This window comes from Trichosurus vulpecula, chromosome 4 (assembly GCF_011100635.1).
Source record: "Trichosurus vulpecula isolate mTriVul1 chromosome 4, mTriVul1.pri, whole genome shotgun sequence".
NCBI classification, from domain to species: domain Eukaryota; kingdom Metazoa; phylum Chordata; class Mammalia; order Diprotodontia; family Phalangeridae; genus Trichosurus; species Trichosurus vulpecula.
Genome location: NC_050576.1, coordinates 106,776,607 through 106,798,852, shown reverse-complemented (window position 1 = coordinate 106,798,852; position 22,246 = coordinate 106,776,607). Strand labels below are relative to the sequence as shown.

The 22,246-nt window shown below is 47.0% G+C and overlaps 1 protein-coding gene across 1 annotated transcript; it reads left to right on the top strand.

The window, feature by feature from the left end:
- Window positions 1-1,236: 1,236 nt before the first annotated feature.
- NUAK2 (NUAK family kinase 2) lies at window positions 1,237-22,047 on the top strand. The gene is made up of 7 exons (XM_036753657.1): window positions 1,237-1,623; window positions 11,474-11,594; window positions 14,847-14,998; window positions 15,862-15,927; window positions 18,326-18,445; window positions 19,032-19,164; window positions 20,058-22,047. Exons 1-7 carry the CDS (start codon window positions 1,390-1,392, stop codon window positions 21,113-21,115), a joined length of 1,884 nt encoding a protein of 627 aa, XP_036609552.1. The 5' UTR covers window positions 1,237-1,389; the 3' UTR covers window positions 21,116-22,047.
- Window positions 22,048-22,246: the final 199 nt, after the last annotated feature.

Sequence of the window (22,246 nt, the reverse complement as noted above, 5' to 3'; positions counted from 1 at the left end):
TTTTTTTTCCTCTGAAGTTACTTGGATTGTTAAGAATCCTCACCAGAACTAAATGTCTATTTCAATCAAAGAAGGTACTAATGATGAGAGGGTTTTAACAAAGCCATCAATTAACAAGCCTCTGTGCTTGAATACATGCTATATACTATGTGCAAACCACTGGATGGGGACTAGGCTTATGATTTGATTAATAATAGGGAACTCCTAGATAAGGAAAATCCCACCAATGCAAGTAAAGCTCTTCCAGTGCTGCAACTGAGAGTGGTTCTACCAACATTTAACCTTTATTAAGCACCTACTATGTGCCTGAGGCTAAGAATGCAAAGGTAAAACAACAGTACCACCCAGGAGCTCACAGTATACTGAGGTTAGAGCGAAATATAACAGACACACAGATAAGCATGAGCACAAGCTAGGGGTGATGGGAGCAAATGAAAGGTCCACATCGCAGTGATTTCTGAAAAATTTGTGTAAAGATCTCTTTTTTCTAGCTGGAGGGAATCAGGGCAGACTTCAAGGAGGAGGCCAGGTTTCTTAATCTGGGATCTGTGAATTTGTGTGCGTTTTAAAATATGTCTTTCTAATCCTACGTACTTTATTTTGTGCACCTAAAAGAATTATTCTGAGAAAGGGCGGGAGCAACCGCTTCACCAGAATTGCCAAAGCTGTCCAAGACAAAAAAGGTTAGTGACCTCCGGTTTAAAAGATTGATATCCCGTGCCCTCCCCTACGTCCTCCCACCGAAAGCCCAAGCGCAGCTGAAGCTGAGCTGCTGACATCACGACATCAGACTACACCTAGGGGAAAGCCTTACAATGAGCTCCCGAGTGGTGGGAGTTGAACCTTGTCAGAACGCAACAAAGTGAGCGGCTTAACTTTACGGCTGGGAAAGTCCGCAGTCCTCGAGAATCAGCAGCCCTCAGGTCATTCTCATGACTGCCCCCAAAATCCCCCCATCCACTCTCTGCTAGAGTCCTAAGTTCCCCTCCTCCCTTTCTCCATCCCTGGTAACTGAAGGCCAAGAGGGCAGGACCTTCATTGACACCTTTGGCAGTCACGCTGAAAGGGGAGTAGGGAGTCTGGAGAGAAGACAGGGATAAGCCAATAGAAGCGTCCCGAGTCACGTGCGGCCTGGTAGCTAACCAATGGGCGGTTTGAAGGCGGGGCCAGGCTGCAGGGGGCTTGTAACTTTTATTGGAACTTGGAACGTTGAGTCTCAGTCAGTTTCTTCGATTTGTAAGTTTCCTTTTCGGCCTCCAGGTAGCTCACACATGTGCCCCGGGCCCCTACGCAGCTGAGCTTTCCCGGTGGTGGCTGCTGCTGCTTTTTCTCCTTCTTCGTTCTGAGCTGCGTCCCGAGCGTCTCCGCCTGCTTCTCCTTCCTCTCTCCATGGAGGCTTTCGCTTTCCCCAAACGTTCCAGCCAGGCTTCCTCCCTTCCCGTGGAGCTCGCCTCTCCTCTGGCAGACGGGCTCATCAAGTCTCCCAAGCCCCTGATGAAGAAGCAGGCGGTAAAGCGGCATCATCACAAGCACAATTTGCGGCACCACTACGAGTTCCTGGAGACCTTGGGCAAAGGGACCTACGGAAAGGTGCAGAAAGCGAGAGAGCGATCGGGAAGACTGGTGAGTTCCAAGTACTCGGCTTTGGCTGGGAGGGGGGCGCCTACGCAGCTTGCGCAGAGCCTGAGTGATGGGGAAGGGGACCGAGTGACCGAAAGAGCCTGGACGTTATTTAGATGCCCAGAGCTATCAGGGAAAGCGAGGGAAGGTTGATCTCAGGATGATGCCTGAGAAGGCATCATCAGAAGCCAGATGAAAGGGAAAGCGAGACCCTCTCACCCATGTCCTTCCTCTTGGAAAAAAAATCCAACCATCTGGTAGTTCAGATTCGATAAACAGGGAGAAAGGGAGAAGAGAAGTGATTTCTTGGAGTACCTACATGGGTACCTTTGAATATTTCCTCTCAAGGATGGTAGAGAGGAATGATGTGTTTTATTAGGGAACGTCCCTGATTCCTGAGATCCACCTGTCAGCCCCTCAGCTGGGGCGGGTTGCTGACTGCCTCTGAGGAAAAGCGTTGCCCCATTGTCTCTTCGATTTTTTCTTTTCGGTTTCCATCCGGGCTCAATTTAAAGACAAGCCTGCCCCCACCCCCTTTTGCGTGAAGAAAGAAAAGAAGAGATTGCAAAGGACCTTTGGGGACTGTGGGTGATGAGCCGGAGGGCTTCTGGGGAATGGGTTAACAAGGGAGTCTGCTTTGTGTAAACTGGTTCCTGGAAGCATTGAGAGTCGGGGCTTCAGTATCCCCTCTTAAGGTTTGGGGAGAGAGGAGATCCCTTCAGCATAGTTCAAACAAGGACCTGAAAAAGATCTGAAAAAGAAGAGGCCAGTGGATAATGGGAGTGGGAAGTACAAAACTCGCTGAAGAAGTCATTCTATTAGGAAAAGGTTGTGGGGAATTTTGATGGATTTTTTTGTTTTGTTTTTTAATGTCCTTAAAGGTCAAGGTTTAACATATTGGATCTGATCGCAGTCTCCACCCCTTACTTGGTGTTTGCTGCTTTTGTTGTTAGTTGCTGATTTGAAATGCAAAAAGTCATTCATTGGTGAAGGAGGGAGATGGCTGGAGATGGGTGGAGATGGGGGATGGATTATAGACCAATCAATAGAATTGTGTGTGTGTGTGTGTGTGTGTGTGTGTGTGTGTGTGTGTGTGTGTGTGTGTGTGTTTTCACTTCTAATGCCTGGCACAGTCCCCAGATTCTGGCTGCCAACTTGGAGCTGTTGGGCAATACTGTACTTAACTTCTTTCTGTTTCTGAAGTAGGAGGGCCAGGTGAGGAGCATCCGGGTTTTGAGATTACCTGGTCTGCGCCTTTAGTCTGCAGTTTCTTGGAATGAAATGAGTTTCTCGTGCCCCTACCTCCTTCCCCTCTCCTTGACCCCCAAAGGGGGAGTGGCAGGCCTGTGTAGGGCCTGGAGTCAGAAAGAGTTCCTGAGTTCAAACCTGGCCTCAGACACTTGTTAGTTGTGTGACCCTAGGCAAGTCTCTTAACTCTGTTTGCCTCAGTTTTCTCATCTGTAAAATAAACTGGAGAAGGACCACTACAGTCTTTTTATTCTTTTTCCATAAATAGTATTTTTTTTCAATTACATATAAAAATAATTTTCAATATTCTCCAGTATCTTTGCCAATAAAACCCCAAATGGGGTCACCAGAATCAGACACAAGAAAACAACTATATGCCAGGCATTGTGCACCTCTTCCATGAAGTCTTCTTTGATTTCCCTCTCTATTCCCTCTTGAAATGACTGATGCTGTCGTGCCTGGAACTCTTAGCACTCCTCAGATATCTGAAATCGGTTATTTGCATGTGTACGTGTCTTTTACCTTCCATTAGGATCAAGGACTTAAAGCTGAAAGGAGCCATAGGTTATCTAGTCCAACTTCCTCATTTTGCAGGGAAGGAAACTGAGGCCCAGAGAGGTGAACTAATTTGTTCAAAGTTACCCAGATAGTGGTTGCAGACACTGTAAACTTCTTCATAGTGAAACCGGTATCATTTCTGTCTTTGAATCCAGTGCTTTGAATACAGCAGGTATTTAATAAATAATTTTTTTTAAACCTGGGATTTGTTAAAATTGAATTCCCAGGTATCCGTGCTACCCTCCAAGAAAGACTGTCCTGAGGGGTCCCTGCCTCCACCCCGTAGGGCTGGGTTGAGAATATAGAGAGGAGTGACTTCACTCCTACCCTCAACCAGCTTGAGAAGGCATCATCAGAAGCCAGATGAAAGGAGGGACATTACTAATGGATACTCCAGAAGGGCATCAAAGGGAAGGCAAATATTTGCACTGGATCCTTCAGCCTCCTGAGGATACTCCTGGCATCTAAATGACATTTCCTCCTGTTCCTCCCCAGCAGGAAGCTCAAGGACCTGTGCCCCTCAGCCTAGAGACACTTGCCTCCACCTAGACCTTCTGTGCTAAGCCTGTTCTCACCGTCATACACGTGGCCTGAGCTCCCTGTACAGAATACTACTGACCTCAGGTCCCATATGACTAGGAAGTTAGTGGATGGGCTGGAAATTGGGTCAAGGAGTCAGTTGGTACCCATCTTTGTGCTCTACATTACCCACTAGCCTTCCCCTTCATCCCCTCTGTCCTGGCATCATGTGTTTATGATGGAATAGTTCCCTGAATTCCACACTAGGCTTAATCCCAGGGCACAGTCAAGCTATAAAACCCTAGACCAGAGCATACTATGTGACCTTAACCCCACGCCCATCTGGATCATCAGATGAGTGATCTGTGTCAGGTGAACCACTGCTAGTGTCTGGCTTTCTCTACTCACTCTCATTCCTTGGCCCCAGTCCAGGATGGCCTGGGTCCTCATCCTTTCTGCCTAGAGTAATGGGGGTAGAGATGTTGTTGCAATTATTAGGACCTGGTCTTTTCCCAGAGTGTCCTTCTCCTTCATAAGCTCCTCCTTTGATTTTTTTGCCCCCTCTGTATTGCTGCTGCCCTGGGTTCCTCAATGATTCTGGGCTTTTGACTTAGGGTTAGGATGCTTCAGAGAGAGGTACCTATGGGCCAACCCTCTTAAGCACAGGGGATCTGAAGTCCAAGGACTTGGGTTCCATTCTCCCCTCTGATACTTCCTGTCAGTGTGACCTAGGGCAAGTCACTTAACACCCATCCCCCACCCCTGGCCTCAGTTTCCTCATTTGTAACATGAGGAGTTGGTGTGTTGGCTCTGAGGGGTGCCTCTAGGTCCTGATCTGTGATCCTTTGGTCAAAGGGACTCTGTCTCCTATAGTCCACAAGGAGTGTGGCTAAAGCAAACTCCTAATATTGGACTAAGCTCTCCTTTTTTCACACTGTCCCCAGAGGTCGGTAGGTAGCAATCCATAGGCCCTCTCTTCTCGGCTTCCTGAAGGGACTCTTTTCTCTCCTGGTACTTGTCCTTCTTGTGCCTTCCTCCTCTGCAGCAGGCGCCTTTGAGCAGGAGAGGGAGAGAGGGAGGCTGCTGGCTGCAGGCAGCTCCTGTCCTTGGGTCCTGGCCAAGCCACACACAGGGCTGGGTTGTGAAGCTCCTTGCCCGGGCAGCTTGGCAAGAAGGGTGGAGCAGCTTGGGGGTGGGGGACCTGCCATGAGGGCAGAGAAGGCCAGCCAGTCAAGAAAGTTTGTCTTCCTTTGAAGCCAATTTGTAGCAGCAGACTCAATGTTCCTACATTCATGCCTAGCCTCTCTCCCCCTCTCTGGCCACTTATCTAAATGGGCCATCTCCTACCATTCCTTGCCCTGCCTCCCCTTTCCAGTTGTAGGTGACAGTTACTACTACTCCAGGTACCATCACCTACCACTATACAACCCTCACCCCCAGTCAGCTCTAGCTTCCTACCCATGTCCCAGAACCCAGCAGCTCCAGTTCCCATAGGATTCCTTCATTGAGCCTGCATAGCTGAAGTCCAGGCCTTTCCCATCGTAAGCCCTTTAGAAAGATGATGCTGTTCACACCCAGGGCCCAGGGATCCACCTTGGCAGAAGAACAGGTGTATGGGGAGAAGCCCTGAGGCCCAAGACTGGATGCTAAACATTCCCTACCTTTTGAGCCTTGGGGCATCTTCAAAAAAAAAGAACCAGCAGCCAGGAGCAGGGGGAATAGGATGGCTGGGAAGCTACAAGAGTGGGATAGGCTAGAAAGATAGGATTGATGGATGTAGATCTGGAAAGGGGCCTTGGATCAGGTAGCCAAACTCTTTATTTTCCTTAGGCTCAGACAAAGACATGAAGTCAGTATAGTAGATCTTGGGTTAAAAAATTCTCTGGGGCTAGACCGATTCTCGTCCATACTATTGCCAATACTCCCTCTGCTTTATTTGTCCTAGTTTAGATCTGCCTGGCTCCCTAACCATGAACAAAAAAATTTTAGAGGGACAGCATTCAGGCTTGCCCACCCTATTATTCCCCAGTACCTGTCACAGCAGGCACTTAATAAATGCTTATTGGTTGATTGATGGAGATACACTGAGCCTCCATGAAGTAGTTTAAGTTAACTAGTAGGAATATTAGTGGTCAGATGAAATCACGATGCTATAATGAGGGAAAAGAGTAGATAGAGAATTGGACCTAGAGTCAGAAAGACCCGAGTTCAAATCTAGCCTCAGACCCTAATTGTGAGTGACCCTTTTTGCCTCAGTTTCCTCACCTGCAAAATGAAGACGATAGTACATACCTCCCAGGGTTGTTATGAGAATAAAATGAGATAATATTTGTAAAATGCTTCCGACACTTTAAAGTGCTCTATAATGCTAGCCAGTATTAATGGAAGCATGCTCGGTTAATAGAGATGACCTCATAATCTTATGAAAAACCTGATATGACAGTTGCCTGGAGCTGCTGCTTTTTGAGAAAGTCTAGAACCAAATTTGAGAGTTTGGAAGAATCTTGGAAGTCATTTAGACTCGCTTGTGTGAAAGCATAAATACCTTCCACATCCCTGACATGTCTAGCCTTTGCTTGAATACCTCCAGTGACAGGGAACTCTCTACTCATGAGAAGTAGTTTCCCCTCACCCCCCACATTTCTCACAGCTTTTTAAGCAGTTCTCCTATTGGGTTGAACTAGATCTCCCTGTAACTTCCACCCCTGTGGAGATGAGCCCCTTTCATTTTTAAAGATAGGAAACTGAGTCCTGAGAGATTATGAGATTTTTTAGAAAGTAAAGAAAATTTAGAAACCACCTAGTCTGACTGCTTAGTTTGTTCTAGGTAACCCGTCCAGAAAGGTGATGTGATTGTTACATCTCATTTAATCCTTACAACAGCCCTGGGAGGTTGTGCCATTATCATCCCATTTTACAGATGAGGAAACTGAGTCAGATTTACCCAGAGTCACAAAGCTAAGTAAGAGTCTGAGGCTCAATTTGAACACAGATCTTCCTGACTCCAGGCAGGCTCAGGGGACCATGCACTGTGGCACCACTTAGCAGCCCTTAAGTTGTTAGTTCCAGAGCCAGAATTTTCCAGGTCTCCTGGTTTCAGTCTGAGATGCTTTCTCTTTCCCACCACAGGCTGCCTTTGAATTGATGTTCATACTTCTCTGGATAAGCTCATGGGGTTGTAGGTGGAGTGGTCATCCTACCCTTTTTGGCTTTTGCCTGGCTACTCTGAGAGGGAAGCTCTTGTCCTGCCCCAGTGAATGGTTGTCCTAACCCCTAATGGGGTCAAGACAAAGGTCCCTAGGAGAACTCTTAGTAAGAGGTGGAATTGCTGGGGTGTCCACCAGGGACCCACTGATCTAGTGCCCTCTCACTCTGACCAACAATGGAACAGAGAAGAGTCCAGAGTAGAAGCTGGTGTCTCCCAAGGCCTGCTGGGAAACCTGTGCTCTCATCTTGTCACCTGTTTGGGGACCAGCAAGGAGCCCTGATGATACAGTCTGTTTCTAGGCTGGAAAACAAGGTTGGGAAGTCCCTCCCACCCCTTGGGGACCCCAACTAAGCTGAGATGTCCTTTGGGACAGAAAGCTAAAGAAAAAGAAGGGAACTTGGTAGCACTGAAAGAACATTTAAATCTTGGAGTCAATTTCTCACTTCTATCCTTCTAAATCAACCTTTACTATGTGACAAAGGAAAAGAATTAAGCAAAAAAAAAATTGACATTGTATACAACCTTCTGTACTAGTAGTTCCTAGTAGTAAATCATTTTTTAATACAGGTTTTTTATTGGTGTCTTTTTTCTGAATCACCCAAGTTTCCTCCATATCTTTCACCCTCCCAGAGAGCCATCCTGTATAACAAATAATATTTTTAAAGACATCCCCCCCCCCCAAAAAAAAAGAGAAGGGGAAAAAGAAGAAAACAGCAAAATTGATTAATACATTGAATCATCATTAATTTTTCATTTACCCAGAATTTGACTTTGTTTTAGAGCTCTTTTCATTTACATCATTGTGGTTGTTCCCTCGGCTGAGTTCCTACAGCTCTTCCCACATTTTTCTTAATTCCTCATTCTTTTCTGTCCAGTAGTAATATTGTATTACATTCCTATACCATGGCTTTTTCAGCCATCCCTCAAATGATGGACAATTGCTTTGTTTCCAGTCCTTAGTTACCACTGAAAGTGCTGCTATGAGTATTTGGTCTATGTTGGCCTTTCGATTCTCCCCTTGACCTCCTTGGGGTAAATGGTTGGCCAGTCTTTCTAATCTAATCATTCCTTTCCAGTTACTAGGGGTAAGGGCTCTAGCCCAGGAGAGTATTCCCTTGTTAACTGGCATTCCTACTTGCAGGCAACCTAATTTATTTTATGATAATAATAATAACAACAATCCACATTTTATAGAGTCCTTCGGTGTTCATAAAAAAGCCTTTCTCACAACAGCCTTGAGACAGGGAGTATAAATATTCTCACCCCTATTTTACAAAGGAGGAAGGAATGAATTGCCCATAGTCACCCAGTTCAGTTGAATTCAACAAGAAGTGTCCACTTCGAACATAGCAAATGCTTAATAAATGTTTGAAAGTGTACCCATGCTAAGCACATAGTCCCAGCTAGCAAGGAAAGAGATTCTCTTCTCTATACCCACAGATAGGATTCACACCGAGGGCTGCTGACTTCAGAGGCCTGGCCCAACTTGTTTTAGGGATCCAGGCTTGTTGGCCTGTGTCAATTTATATGACTAATATGTATGTATTTTATATCAGTGCTTGGCACCCTAATAAGCGCTCGATTATTACTTGTTGTTTGATCTATTTATGGGCGTGTTTTATTTTACAACTTTTTATTACATGACAATAATACTTTTTCTGTAGCTCCTTTCTTTTGAAGAACTCAAAGCGCTTTTATATCTTGGGTCTATTGAAACCTCCTCTCCTGAAATAGGGAAGGGAGGGCCCAGAATAAGATTACTCAGTGAAAGTCATGGCCCAGAGAATTTAAGTGACTTCCCCAAAGTCACACAGTGAGTTATAGCAAAGGATAAGAAACCAGATCTCCTTACTTCCCACCCTGAGAATTTTCTGTTCTGTGTATTGGTTACCAAAGAAATACTTGGGGCAGTGGGGGTGGGGGACAAGGCAAGAACAGAAATTGCTGTCCCATCTCATCCTGGAGCTTCGGGTCTCATTTACTGTGGCCTCATTCATCCTGAATATTTGGAAAGGAGGCCTCTGGGGTGACTGACCTCCATCTCCCTCTCCCGCCTTGCCTATTGTCCCAGATACCCTGCTCCTAATGGGGCTTTCCCCTCTACCCATTCACTGGGGCTAGGTTGGGCCCCTCCTCCCGGAGCTTCAGAGAGAGGGATGGGGGTGGAGGCCAGGCCATCCCCCTGGCCTGTTGCTGGGGTGACCAGGCTCTTGGCTTTGTGAGCCAGCTCCTCTTACGGGATTATGGCTGTTCCGCATTCTTGTCCGATGGGGGAACTTGGTCCCAGCAGAGTTGGCTGTCCCTCTGAGCCAGGGAGAGCATTGTCTGCCTTTGGGACCTATTTGAAAGGGTGGATTAGAGGCCCCTCCTCTCCTGGGATGCTTTCCTTTTCTCTGTCCCCCTTTGGCTGATGGGGGTTGGGGGGCAAATATTCGAAGCCCCTCTGGAGAGAAGGCTTCTGGAGTATTAAATCAGAAGCTATTCACCTGCCTGTGTTCAGGTTTCTAAAAACTTGTCTGTCAAGCTGGGTGCAGGAAGAAATCTTATGTTTACTGTTCCAGCCCTCAGCAGACAAGAGGTTATTGGGAGCAGGTTGATTCTCTCCCCCCTCCCCCCTTTTAATCTGTCCTAGTAGCCGACTTTCCCATAATAATCCCAAGTCTGACTTTGTTCTTGAACACTGACTAGGTCTCTCTCCCCTACCTCCCCCCAGTCCTGCTGCTCCATTGTCATTTCTAAGGTAGCAGCTGCCTCTCTGAGCTCATAAAGTATGTCCTTGAGGGCTCCTTTCAATCAGGTTTTGCTTTTCTTCCATTCTTCTGCCCCTCAGAGCCAGAGAGCTCAGCCTCTATGGTGCTTCCCCATCTTTATAGGTGAGAAAACCTAGGTCCAGAAAAGTGATGCCCACTCAAGCCCCCACCCCACCGAGCTCAACCTCTATGGTGCTTCCCCATCTTTATAGGTGAGGAGACCTAGGTCCAGAAAAGTGATGCCCACTCAAGCCTCCACCCCACCGAGCTCAGCCTCTGTGGTGCTTCCCCATCTTTATAGGTGAGGAGACCTAGGTCCAGAAAAGTGATGCCCACTCAAGCCCCTACCCCAGGAGAAGGGCAGAGGTGATCTGTGCCCTTCTGAAGCATTTTGACTCTTGCAGAGAGTCACTGACTTTCACCAAGAGTTGCCTTGATCTTGTTGATGTCCCAGATTGTCCCAGGTCTAACAATAATAGTGCTTACCATGTGCTCCATACTGGGCTTAGGTGCTTTACAAATATTATTGATCCTCACAATAACCTTGTGAGGTAGGTACTATTATTAGCCCCATTTGACAGATAAGGAAACTGAGGCAAACAGAAGCTCAGTGTCTTGTCCAGAGTTTAATAAATATCTGAGGCCAGATTTAATACCCCCTCTCCCCTGACTTCAGGCCCAGGGCTATATCCACTGTACCGTCTACCTGCCTCAACAAAGGCAAAGACTCTGCCCCTAGGGCAGGAGGTCTTGGCCTGGGTTCCTTGAACATATTTTTTTGCTATTTTGATAACCATATTTCAGTAGAATTGGTTTTCGTTATGATCCTATGTATTTGATTTCATACATTTTAAAAGCATGATTCTGAGAAGAGGTCCATAGATTTCACCCAGCTGCCAAGGGGAATCCATGAATATAAAAAAAGTTTAAGGGTTCCTGCCTGTCTCGAGGACCCAACTGACCTCAGGGAAATGAGAACGTAAAATCACCTGGGCAGGTGAGATTCTCTGTCCAAAGTAGTTCTGATGACTAACAGCCCTCTTTGGCCGGAAGGTCTTTATCCTCTCTCGTTGGTAGCCAGCAAGCTGCAGGTTAAGCCTCTTTCCCCCTTTATTCTGATCTCAGAAGACAGAGTTAGCATTTAGAGGTGGAAGGGTTTTTATTGGCCATCTAATGCACCCCATCTCATAGGATCATAGATTTTAAACTGGGGGAGACCTCCCCCCCCATTTTGCAGATGAGGAAACTGAGGCATAGAACAATTAAGTGACTTGTCCACAGTTATCCAGCTATTACATATCTGAGCAGAATTTGAACCCAGATCCTCCTGACTTCCAAGTCCTGTGCCCTGTCCCCTACCCAAAGCTGCCTCTTGATGAAGTGACCACCCAAGGTGGGCAACAAATAGCAGGTGCAGGATTTCAGTGAATCTTGGGATCATTCAATCCTCTAGTACCACGTTGTTTCAGTGACATTATATCTATAGGGAAAGAGACTTTCAGGAAAATGGATATGATAAACCTAGTTACCTCCAAACCCAGTAATTACCCGCTCCTTCCTCTTCTCCCAGGTGGCCATCAAGTCCATCCGGAAAGATAAAATCAAAGATGAGCAGGACCTGTTGCATATCCGCAGGGAGATTGAGATCATGTCATCGCTGAACCACCCACACATCATCACCATCCATGAAGGTAGGGAAGGAGGAAGGGGGTGGTCAGGGGCCCACAGGAGGTGTGGAAGAGAGAAAGGGGAGGGCATCATCTGAGGCTGTCCAGGTGAACATGATCTTCCTTAGTCCCCAGAAGACTCTTTCCAGTGCCCAGGGGATAATTAAATAACAGGTTATTCAACTCAACCCAAGTAGGGGAAGGGGATGGGGAAAGGGAATAAGCTTTTATTAAGCACCTACTATGTGCCAGGCACCGTGCCTAAGTGCTTTACAAATAATATCTCATTTGAGCCTCATTGAAACAACCCTGGGAGGTAGGTACTATTTTGTGACTACAGTCGAGGAAACTGAAGCAAACAGCCATTAAGTGACATGCCCAGGGTCATACAGCTACTAATTCTGAGGGAGAATTCAAAGTTCAAAGTTTGAACTTCCAAGTTCAAAGTGCTCTATTCCCTATACCCTGTGCTGCCTCTATCATGATATGACAACTCACATTTATAGAGTGCTTTAAAGTTTTAATAAATCCAGACACTCATCCATCCACAGATTGCAGTTCACATTTAGGTAACATTTTACAGCTACAAATACTTTCCAAGCATTATCTATTTTGACCTTTATAACAGCTCTGTGAGAGCTGGGGTGGGTGGGGTAAGCCAGGGTGACCCAGGAGTTGGAACACACTCTATTATCGCCATTTTACAGATGAAAAAACTAAGTCTCAGAGACTTGTCAAGGTCACTTGGCTATTAACCAGTAGACCTGGGGTTCAGACCTTCTGGTTCAGGTTCCAAGGCCAATGTTTATGCTGCCTTCCCATGCCTGCACACAGGTTTCATTCATACATGATCATGAATTCAAAGACTACCATGGTTACCACCACCCCCCTCCCCAAAGGTGTTCATACATGCACAGACACACACGCATAGAGCTGAAGTGTCTCATTTCCCCTGGACTTGCAGCCTGAGTCACTCCTGCCTGAGGGCTGGCTCACCACCTGCTTCGCTGTGTTCTATTCTCTTCATCCTGGCCTCCTCTCCCCTTGACGTCAGTCATTCCAGCCACCTTCTGTTCCATGTTCCAAACAATTGGGGGAGGTGGGGGAGAGGGCAGACACCCACATGCACCTGTACGAATTGTGGTCTTAATACTACTTAGAAAGGGGAGGAGAGAAGGGAGCTGAGACCCGGAGACTTTTCTCTTCATCCTCATTTAATGGCAGGGAGCAGGCAGGGAAGCATCCCAAACCACTGCCTGTCAGACATTTCAAGTTCCCTGAGAAGGCTTAGGAGGCCAGAGCAGCTAGCCCAGGTCTGGCCCTTCCACCCCAGGCAATCATGCAGAAAGCCTGGGCAAATGGCAGAAAAGGCTGATTGTACCTCAGTTTATTTCCCCAAGGGAGGGCAGGAAGGTAACAGTACATTGGCTAAGTCAAGTTTGGTTTGGTGATTGGACTGTGTGTGTGTGTGTGTGTGTGTGTGTGTATGTATGTATGTATGTGAATTTTCTTTCACACTCATATCTGGAGTGTGTCCACGACCTGAGCCTCAAAGTATATGGCCTTGCTTTTAGGGAGAACCAACCCATGTAGGGACTTTTTTATGCCTACTCACACAAGGTCCATTCATACATGATCACGAATTCAAAGACCATCCTCTTTACTACCTCCTCTCCCCAATTCCTTTGGATCCTACAGGTATGGGGGTAAAGACAATGAAAAGTCAGGCCCCCTTCCTGATCTTACTGTGAGCCTCTGGGGTATGGGTAGGGTAGTAGAATGACCATGCTTCTTCTCTTGGATGTGCCCTGACTAGCTCTTGAGGGTAGGGCCTCTCTCCTTGGAGTTTCTGGAACAGGTTACGTTCTCTCCTCCCCTGTAGGCAGAGAGGTGCCAAGGTCTGGGATGAGACAGCTTCCCCAGGAGGTTGAGCCATTGGGCACAGTACCCAGGGACTTGAGCCATAAGCAGCTGCTTAATTCTTTCCCTTCCCCACTCCCTGCCCCTAAAAAATATACAGACAGTATAGTTTTCAACACAAGGCTCTAGGCACATGCTTCATTATGTTCTGGGGAACTCTGATACAGGCATGATATTTGGCTTCTAGCGTTCTGATCTTGAGAGCCGAATCCACTCAGCTTCCCTTTTTAGATCTAGACAGGAGGTCGGGAGAAGTTAAAGAGTGGGTCTTTGGAACTGGCTAAGCAAGCTAAACTCATAGGAACCAATTAACACTCAAGTAACAAGCAGGGCTCATACACACATGTATACATGTAACCATCCTTCCAGCTAAGGGGCTTGTGACCAGCTTAGTAAATCAGTCTTTGCCCTAGTTTTTCAGGAATGACAAGTAGGTAGTTCCTTGGGGCTAGGGCATGGGCCTCCCGTGCTATATCCACACACCCTTTTCAAGAAGCACAGTGTCAGAGGCACCAGAAAAAAAGGGTCCTCAAGAGGTCCCATCCTGCCTTCCAAAACAGCAGAGAGATAGCCTCTGAGGAGTTTCTTTTGTAGGTGAGAGAACCAGATCTCTCACAGTCCTGTTTTATGCCTCTCCATGTTTATACATTACTACATATTAGGGCAAGGAGCATGTCTTATATAAATTTTGCTTGTGTCACCTGGCACAGAGCTCTCTAGGCTAGGGGTGGGGAACCTGTGGTCCTGAGGCCACATATGTCCCTCTAGGTCCTCAAGTGCAGCCCTTTGGCTAAATCCAAATTCAATCAAAGGGCAACACTTGAGGACCTAGAGAGCCACATGTAGCCTTGAGGCCATAGGTTCCCCACCCCTGCTCTAGGCCCTTAATAAATGTTTGTTGAATTTAATTGAAAAGATACTCCACCCACCCCACTAAAAATTAGCAGACCTGTAGCCTTGAGTTTCACAGCTATGGATTAAACCTGGCCCACTGTTGCTAGGAGATTTGGGGTCCATTACCCCCATGTCCTGTGGTTTTGCTATGTCTGGGTGATACTGTGAGTAGAGTGCTGGATTTGGAGTGAGGAAGACCTGAGTTCAGTTTCCTCAGCTGTAAATTAAGGGGTTTGGACTCTAAATCTATGATCCCATAATAAGTCCCCACAGGGTCGGTTCTCCCTGAAAGCAAAAAGTCCTGTCTTGCTTATATTTTGACAGGAGGGTCTGAGCCCCCAACACAATGCCTTACAACTCTAGCTTCCTGAGCATGTGCCAGCCTTCTTTCAGTGCCATACCCTGCCTACTGTGGCCCCAAGTAGGATATCCCTAAATCTGTTCTTCTGCTCTCTCTGCTAGTGTTTGAAAACAGCAACAAGATTGTCATCGTCATGGAGTATGCCAGCCGAGGAGACTTGTATGACTACATTAGTGAACGGCAGCGTCTCAGTGAGCAAGAAGCCCGGCATTTCTTCCGACAGATTGTCTCAGCTGTGTACTACTGTCATAAAGTAAGACTCCCTCTCCCTAATCTACACCTGCCCTCCCTCCCTTCCTTCCCTGTCTATCCCTAAGAGCTCATGTAGTCACACTCCACATTCCTAGGAAGGGGTTGGAAGGTTTCTCTGTGGTACCAGTCATGGGAAATCGATGTGCCTGGGGGTCACAGGGAGGCAAGAGTAGGACTTCATTGGGGTCTTTAGACTCCCATTCTGGGATCCAGTGCCTTCAAGGAGGCATATCAAAGGATAGAAAACTGTTAGTCCTGGAGTGGACCTTAGGAAAAAGCATTTCCATGTACATTGTAGAATGGGAGGAGAGGATTATACATGAAAGCATGAATCTATTATATTACATAGTTCGCTTTTCTTTTTAAGTGTATAGTAAACTTTCAAAAGCAGTCCTCCTTGTGGGTAATTTCTTCTATTCACTTATTTGTAGAAGGGAGAACTTTATTCTTAGCCATGCTCACATCCCCTACCTCCCCACCCATTAAAAAAAAAAAATCCTCATAACAAATGTATATTTGTTACAAGCAAAGCAAATTCCTTAACCCGGCCCAAAGCAAATTCCTTAACCCGGCCGTGTCCTAAAATAATTGCTGTCAAAATATTTTTGTGTATATCATCCCCTTTTTTCAGAAATGACCAGAGAATTAAATTGATTTGTCCACCTAATAAGTGGCAGACTTGGGTTTTTTGACTCCAAAAGCAGAACTCTTTATATCATACCACATTTCCAATGTTTAACCTATGCCTCCCTTCATTTTAGGGGTTGCCCAATTTCTCCATGCCATCAGCTGGCCTTAGCTACTCCTTCCCTTGGTCAGCGTGCCCTCCAGCTTAACTGATTCTTATCTTTTCCCCCTTTTTAGAATGGGATTGTCCACCGGGATCTCAAGCTGGAGAATATCCTCTTGGATGCTAATGACAACATCAAGGTGAGTCCAGTTTCGTTTCTGAGGCCTCCCTACCCTAAGCCTGCTAAGTCCTTAGGGCAGGTAACTAGGGGTAGCCGAGCAGAGCTTTCCACACGCCCACAGAGATCAAGGCAGTTTGGCCTTTGCTCGCAGCCTGAGGACTTTATCCTGTCTGATGCATATGATGGAGGCCTACACTCTGTACCACTTCCCAGAAATCACCCAGGCCATCCTGATTACCCGTAGTTTCTCGCTATCTTGCTTCTGCTAATTGGATTCCCAAGCAATGAGAAGCGGCTCATCAAAGTTGGAAGGAATTTTTTGCCAGTGTAAATCCCCATGCGTATATCTGTTGACTCAGAAGGCCAGGAAAACAAGAGTAACATAGTACAATGGAAAGAAAGCCAGTTCTAGAGTCTAGGTAACTAGGGTTCAAATGAAACTCCGACATAAATGTCTGAGTGATGTTTGAACCCTAGTTACTAGTGACCTTGGACAAATTAACTCCCCTAGACTTCAGTTATCTTCATCTGTAAAATGAAGGGATTGGTCACTAGAGGATGCCTGAGGACCCTTCCAGCTCTCAACCTATGATCTCATGACCTTAGAATACAGCCCTCTTATCTCAGATTTAGCTAAGTATCATTAAAAAAAATTTTTTTGTTATTAAAGTTTTTTTTTTAATTAACAAGCCCTTACTTTCCCTCCCTCCCAAATTCAAAATAAAAATGAAAAGCAAAGCAAAACAAAACAAAATATGTCTCATGTTGGCCATAGCAATAAATGTATGTCTCACTTTGCATCTAAAGTCCATGACCTCTGTGTCAGGTAGTGGGTTTAGCTAAGTGTCTTTGAACTCAGGTCTTTCAGCCAGGATGCTGCAGGAAGGCTTCAGCACAGGGCATGAGCATCTTTGTAGCTGTGCTTTGGGGTGCCATCCAAGGAGAAGAGGTCTGACCAACTCCAAATATGAAATGTGGTTCCCCTGGGTAGCTCTGGGTCCTTGCCCTTGAATGCCCTTTGCCTATGAATTCCCAGAGCAGGTGGAGCTTTCCTTGCAGCTGACCAGAGACAACCGGCGCCAATAAAATAGTTTTCTGGAATAGGCTTGAACCTTCCCATCTGTGCTTAACGACCTGGCTACCTTGATAAGGGACCAATTAAGCCATAAATCTTCTAGTATGAGTTTCATAAACAATCTCTAACTGAAACTAACCTGGGGGGTGACTTGGATGGGACCTCTAACAGAGGCTGAGGAGCCAACTGGGGATGGTCATGAAGGTGGTCTTAAGTTTATTACCCTAGTCTGGACTGCCCTTGGGGTCCCTAGACCCCAGATAGAACTGAATGACAAGGTGGTTAGTGGTTAGCATGCTGGGTTTAGTCAGAAAGACCTGGGTTCCAATCTCATCTCCAATCCAAGGCAAGTCTTGACTTTTTGAGCCTCAGTTTCCTAATTTGCAAAATGGAAGATAGAGATTGCTATGAGGACTAGAAGAAATAATGAAAACAGCTCTATAAACATGTGAGTTATTATTACTACTATTCCTGGGGGTCCTGTCCTTTTAGAGGCCCCCACCCCAAAGCTTGTTAGTACAAAGGTTCAGGTTGTTTTTAGACCAGATGTCTTCTGCCCATAACTCTTTAACTGCACACAGACCATCCCACCACACCCTCTGCAGCTCAGGCAGTATAGAGAGAGATGAGTTAGTTACTGGAAAAATTGACAGCGTATACTCGTAGGGCTAATCAGTAACCAAGGGCTGTCTTAAGGTCAAGGCCCTTTGGGTTTAAATGTAAACAGCATACTTCTTCCTCCCTTCCATGTTTTTCCCTCACCTCCACTCTCCCAGATCCTCCTTTTAGTCATCAAACATATATCTTGTTGTGTGTCCAGCACGTGCTAAGAAAGACAGAGGTCCCCTTTCCTCCCTCAGTAAGACCAACATTTGGAACATCTGGAGAATGGCACAAGCCTCAGACACCATCCCCCTTATCCCTCCCCACCCCCAATACATGTATTGTGGGCTCAGATGCTTAAGGATCATTGAGGGCTATAAAAGTCACCAGAGGCTTCATAAAATAGAGAAGAGATCATAAGATCATAGATTTAGAGCTAAAAAAGAACCTTAGAGGCCATCTGGTACAACCCCTTACTTTACAGATGAGGAAGGAACCCTAACATGCTCCCCTCCCCAAACATCCCCTTGGTGAGAATGTTCTTGGCTGTTGTTGGCTCTTAGCTATCCTCTTGAGACTATGGCAGAATCCCAAGGGCCAAAAGACCCAGTCTATTCTGCCTTGTGTTGGAGAGTGGACAGGGAAAGTGAGCAGGGCCTGCTGGAGAGGTGTAGGATAGCAAAGCTCTCTCCAGCCTGAGCCTCCATGTAACCATGCCTCTATTGTCTGACCCCCCTAGATTGCAGACTTTGGCCTCTCCAACCTCTATCACCAAGACAAGCTCCTGCAGACCTTCTGTGGGAGCCCCCTCTATGCTTCACCAGAGATTGTCAATGGGAAGCCATACATGGGCCCAGAGGTGAGTAGCTCCAGCTTCCCAATCCACTGGTCTCCCTTGGGACTCCTTTGCCTTCCTGGAACCCGTGGTCTAGTTTGGTGACAAACATGAGTCCTTAGCCTGGTCTAGAAGTACAGGCGGCATTCATGGGGTGTTAGAAGTGGGGCTAGAAACTGAGCTGGAGTAAGAATGAGGACTCCACCTCAGATTTCCTGCTGTGTGACCTTATGCAGGCAGCAAATTCTGTGGGCCTCATTTTCCACAGCTGTGAAATGAGGAGGTTGGATTATGTTTGCATTCTTCCAATTTCCATGCTTCAGATGACATTTAGGGCAACTAGGCATGGCCCATGCCATGTCAAAACTGACCATTCCTTAGAGCTAGGAAGGACTATCTTGTGTATAATTTCATTCCTTCCTGCTCCAACATTGTTGTCCTTCCACCATGGCAAGGGAAGGAAGGGTGCCTACCATTGGCCCTAAAAGTGCAATATGCCCAAGTGCATTTCTTTTTCTTGGATCCATGGTTGGGTTTGGGGTAAGGAGGCTGGCAGGCCTGCTCAGGAAGTGAGTGTTCTTCATTGCTAATGCCCCTTTCTCTGTGTCAGGTGGACAGCTGGTCTCTGGGTGTTCTCCTCTATATCCTGGTACATGGTATGATGCCTTTTGATGGACAGGATTATAAGAGCCTCGTGAAACAGATCAGCAATGGGGAATACCGAGAACCCGTCAAGCCTTCTGGTGAGTAGCGTGAGATGTACAGGTTTCCTGGATTTTCTGTCTGACTCCCTTAGTAAAATAGAGAGAAGGACAAAAGAGTAACTCACAATGACTGTAAATCCAAAGAGGTTTCAGGTGTCACCCTCCATTTCAGATTCACCTTATGTTTCCCTCCCAATTTATCCCAGAAAATGGAAATATCTCCAAGGAAAATAGATTATGGGTCACACTCCTTCCTTGGGACAGTGTTTTCCTACAATTGGGAAAGTTCCTTCCGATAGCTTGCTTATATTCTTTTTATTCATTTTTTTTTACTTTAAGTTCCCTTCAGTTGGGAGGAGGGAGAGTCAAAAGAAGGCTTATGGCTTTCTTCTGCCTCAGGAATTATTCTGTATCTCATAGTGTATCCATGTGCCTCTTTCTCCTCCATGGAGAAAAGGAATGTGTCAGTCAACAACAGTTCCTAGACCACTTCTTTGCACAAAGTGCTGCCCTGGGCACTGAGGGGGTGGAGCATGGGAAAAGAGCTATCAAGGACATCATAAATGAGGACAGTCCTTGAGAGCCTGACAGTAAGGAAGACACACTTAGGAAGCAGAACCAAGAGCACCAGCAAACCAACAGCCCCCAGAGGCTAAAGTTACAGTATACACTGGCACACTGTAACAGTAACAGTATATACACAGTATATATGGTACAAGTAACAGTATACATCACCTCCAGGCTGAGGGGTTAGTTAAGTGTCTTGACTCGAGGGCTGGGGCTCTATCCACTGCTCCAGCTAGTTGCCTCAAGCAGGGATAGTATTAATCTGAGTGGGGTGACAGGAGGTAGAGGAGAGGCCATCAAGAGAAGTCAGGTACTTTTTCTTGAGATGCTCTGCTGATCCCATTGCTTACTTTTCTGCTTTCTAGATGCTTGTGGACTGATCCGATGGCTGCTAATGGTGAACCCCACCCGCAGAGCCACCCTGGAGGATGTGGCCAGCCATTGGTGGGTCAACTGGGGCTATGCTATGCCAATCGGGGAGCAGGAGGCTCTTCAAGAAAGTGGGGCTCCAGGAGGAGACTCCCCTCGGGCCACGGTGGCTGAATGGCTCCGCCGCTCCTCTCGGCCCCTCCTGGAAAATGGTGCCAAGGTGCGCAGTTTCTTCAAGCAACATACAACGGGTGGAGCTGGGCTGGAGCGCCAGCACTCGCTTAAGAAGTCCCGAAAGGAGAATGATATGGCTCAGTCTCTCCAGGGGGGTGTAGCTGCAGAGGCCTCCCCTAGTCCGGGCAAAGGCATTCTCAAGCTACCCAAGGGTATCCTCAAGAAGAAGGGGGTGTCCTCCACAGAGGGGCAGAGGGAGAACTCAGGAGAGCCTACACCAGAGCCCACTGTGGCCCCCATCAGTTCCAGGCACACTGCCCTGGCACTACCCAAGAAGGGTATTCTTAAGAAACCTCGGCAGAGGGAATCAGGCTATTACTCTTCCCCTGAACCGAGTGATTCAGGGGACCTTTTGGATGCAGGTGATGTGTTTGTGAACAGCTACCCCAGTGTCGGGGAACCTACACAGCCCCCACAGCTCCCCCTCCATCGTAAAGGCATCCTCAAACATAATGGCAAGTTCTCGGGAGCCTCTCAGGAACTTGCGGTCTTTGGTTCTCTGGATGAGCTGGCCCCAGCCCTCTCCGCTCGGGCCTGTCGCCCCTCGGGAGCCGTGAGTGAGGACAGCATCCTGTCCACAGAGTCCTTTGACCAGCTCGACCTACCAGAACGCCTACCTAACCCTAAGCTGACCCTGCGTGGCTGTGTGTCAGTGGACAACCTGATGGGCCTAGAGGAGCCAGCACCCCAGGGCTCTGGCTCCAGGCTCAGGCGATGGAGGCAGGATCCCCTTGCTGACAGCTGCTTCTCCCTGACAGACTGTCAGGAGGTGACTGAAGTATACCGGCAGGCATTGGCTGTTGGCATGAAGCTCAGCTGAGGGTGGGAAAGCAGCTACTCCACCCCATCCTTTGTGTCTGTGAACTGAAGGCTCAAACACTTTGCCATACCTCCATCTCAGAAGGGACTGCCTTGCAGACTGAGCTCACTGTCATGGAGGCTTACGCCCCAAGGAAGGAAAGGAAAGAAAGTAAGTGAGGTGAGAGTTAGAGATCTCCCCTTTAAACCATATGTCTTAGTCACCCCCAGTAGGAAGGGAATGGGAAGACAGGTGGCCAAAGACATCTGAATGGACAATCTACAAGTGGCCAACTCCTTCTGATCTGCCAAGTGGACTAACGATATAACTGGATCCACCTCCACCAGGAGACCCTGTCAGTCCAGTATGAGGAGAGGTGTTGAGTAGGCTTGGAAGCCATCCAAAGGCGAGTCTTCAGAAGAAATGAATTCTTTCTCAAGCCTGAACTCCAAAATTGAAATAGGGCACCCACTGTTGTGCCTTCATGACTTCTACAGTGTCATGGCATTGGTGTCTCTGGTACCTTCCTGGGCTCAGGGGAGGGTCCACCCAGTAGTTCAAGAGGAGAACTACACATCTCTTCACCCTTTCCCCTGCTGCCTAAGCATGAGCCCTGACCCCTTATCAGGCTTTTCCCTCTGAACCTTTGAGGGAAGCTGCTATAAATCCACAGGACTTGAAGAGGGCCCCTTGCTGCTGCACAAATAAAATGGTCATCTCAGTGGGAGCCCAGGCTCCTCGATCTTTGAACCTCAAATGAGGAAGGCTTCCAGCCCTCCTTATTCTTTCCCCAGTTCCCCACCCCAGACAATGTCTGGCCTCTTCTTCATTGGGTGGGTAGATGGATCACTGTTCTGGGGTCTTTTTGTCTTGAAAAGAAAAGCTTTCTATTTATTTGTATTTCCTCAGTTATGTATTATTTTTTAAAAAATGAATCTTACCATTTTCAATAATATGGATGAATCCTCCAGAAATGGTGTTTTGGTGTGTGGGGGTGTGTGTGTGTGTGTGTGTGTGTGTGTGTGTGTGTGTGTGTGTGTGTGTGTGTTGCTATAGTCACAAGGAACAAAATAAAACAGCAATAATCAAATTTCAGGGAAGTGAAAGTGCAGCCCCTCAGCTTACTGATCTATTTTAAATCAAGTCTTCCTG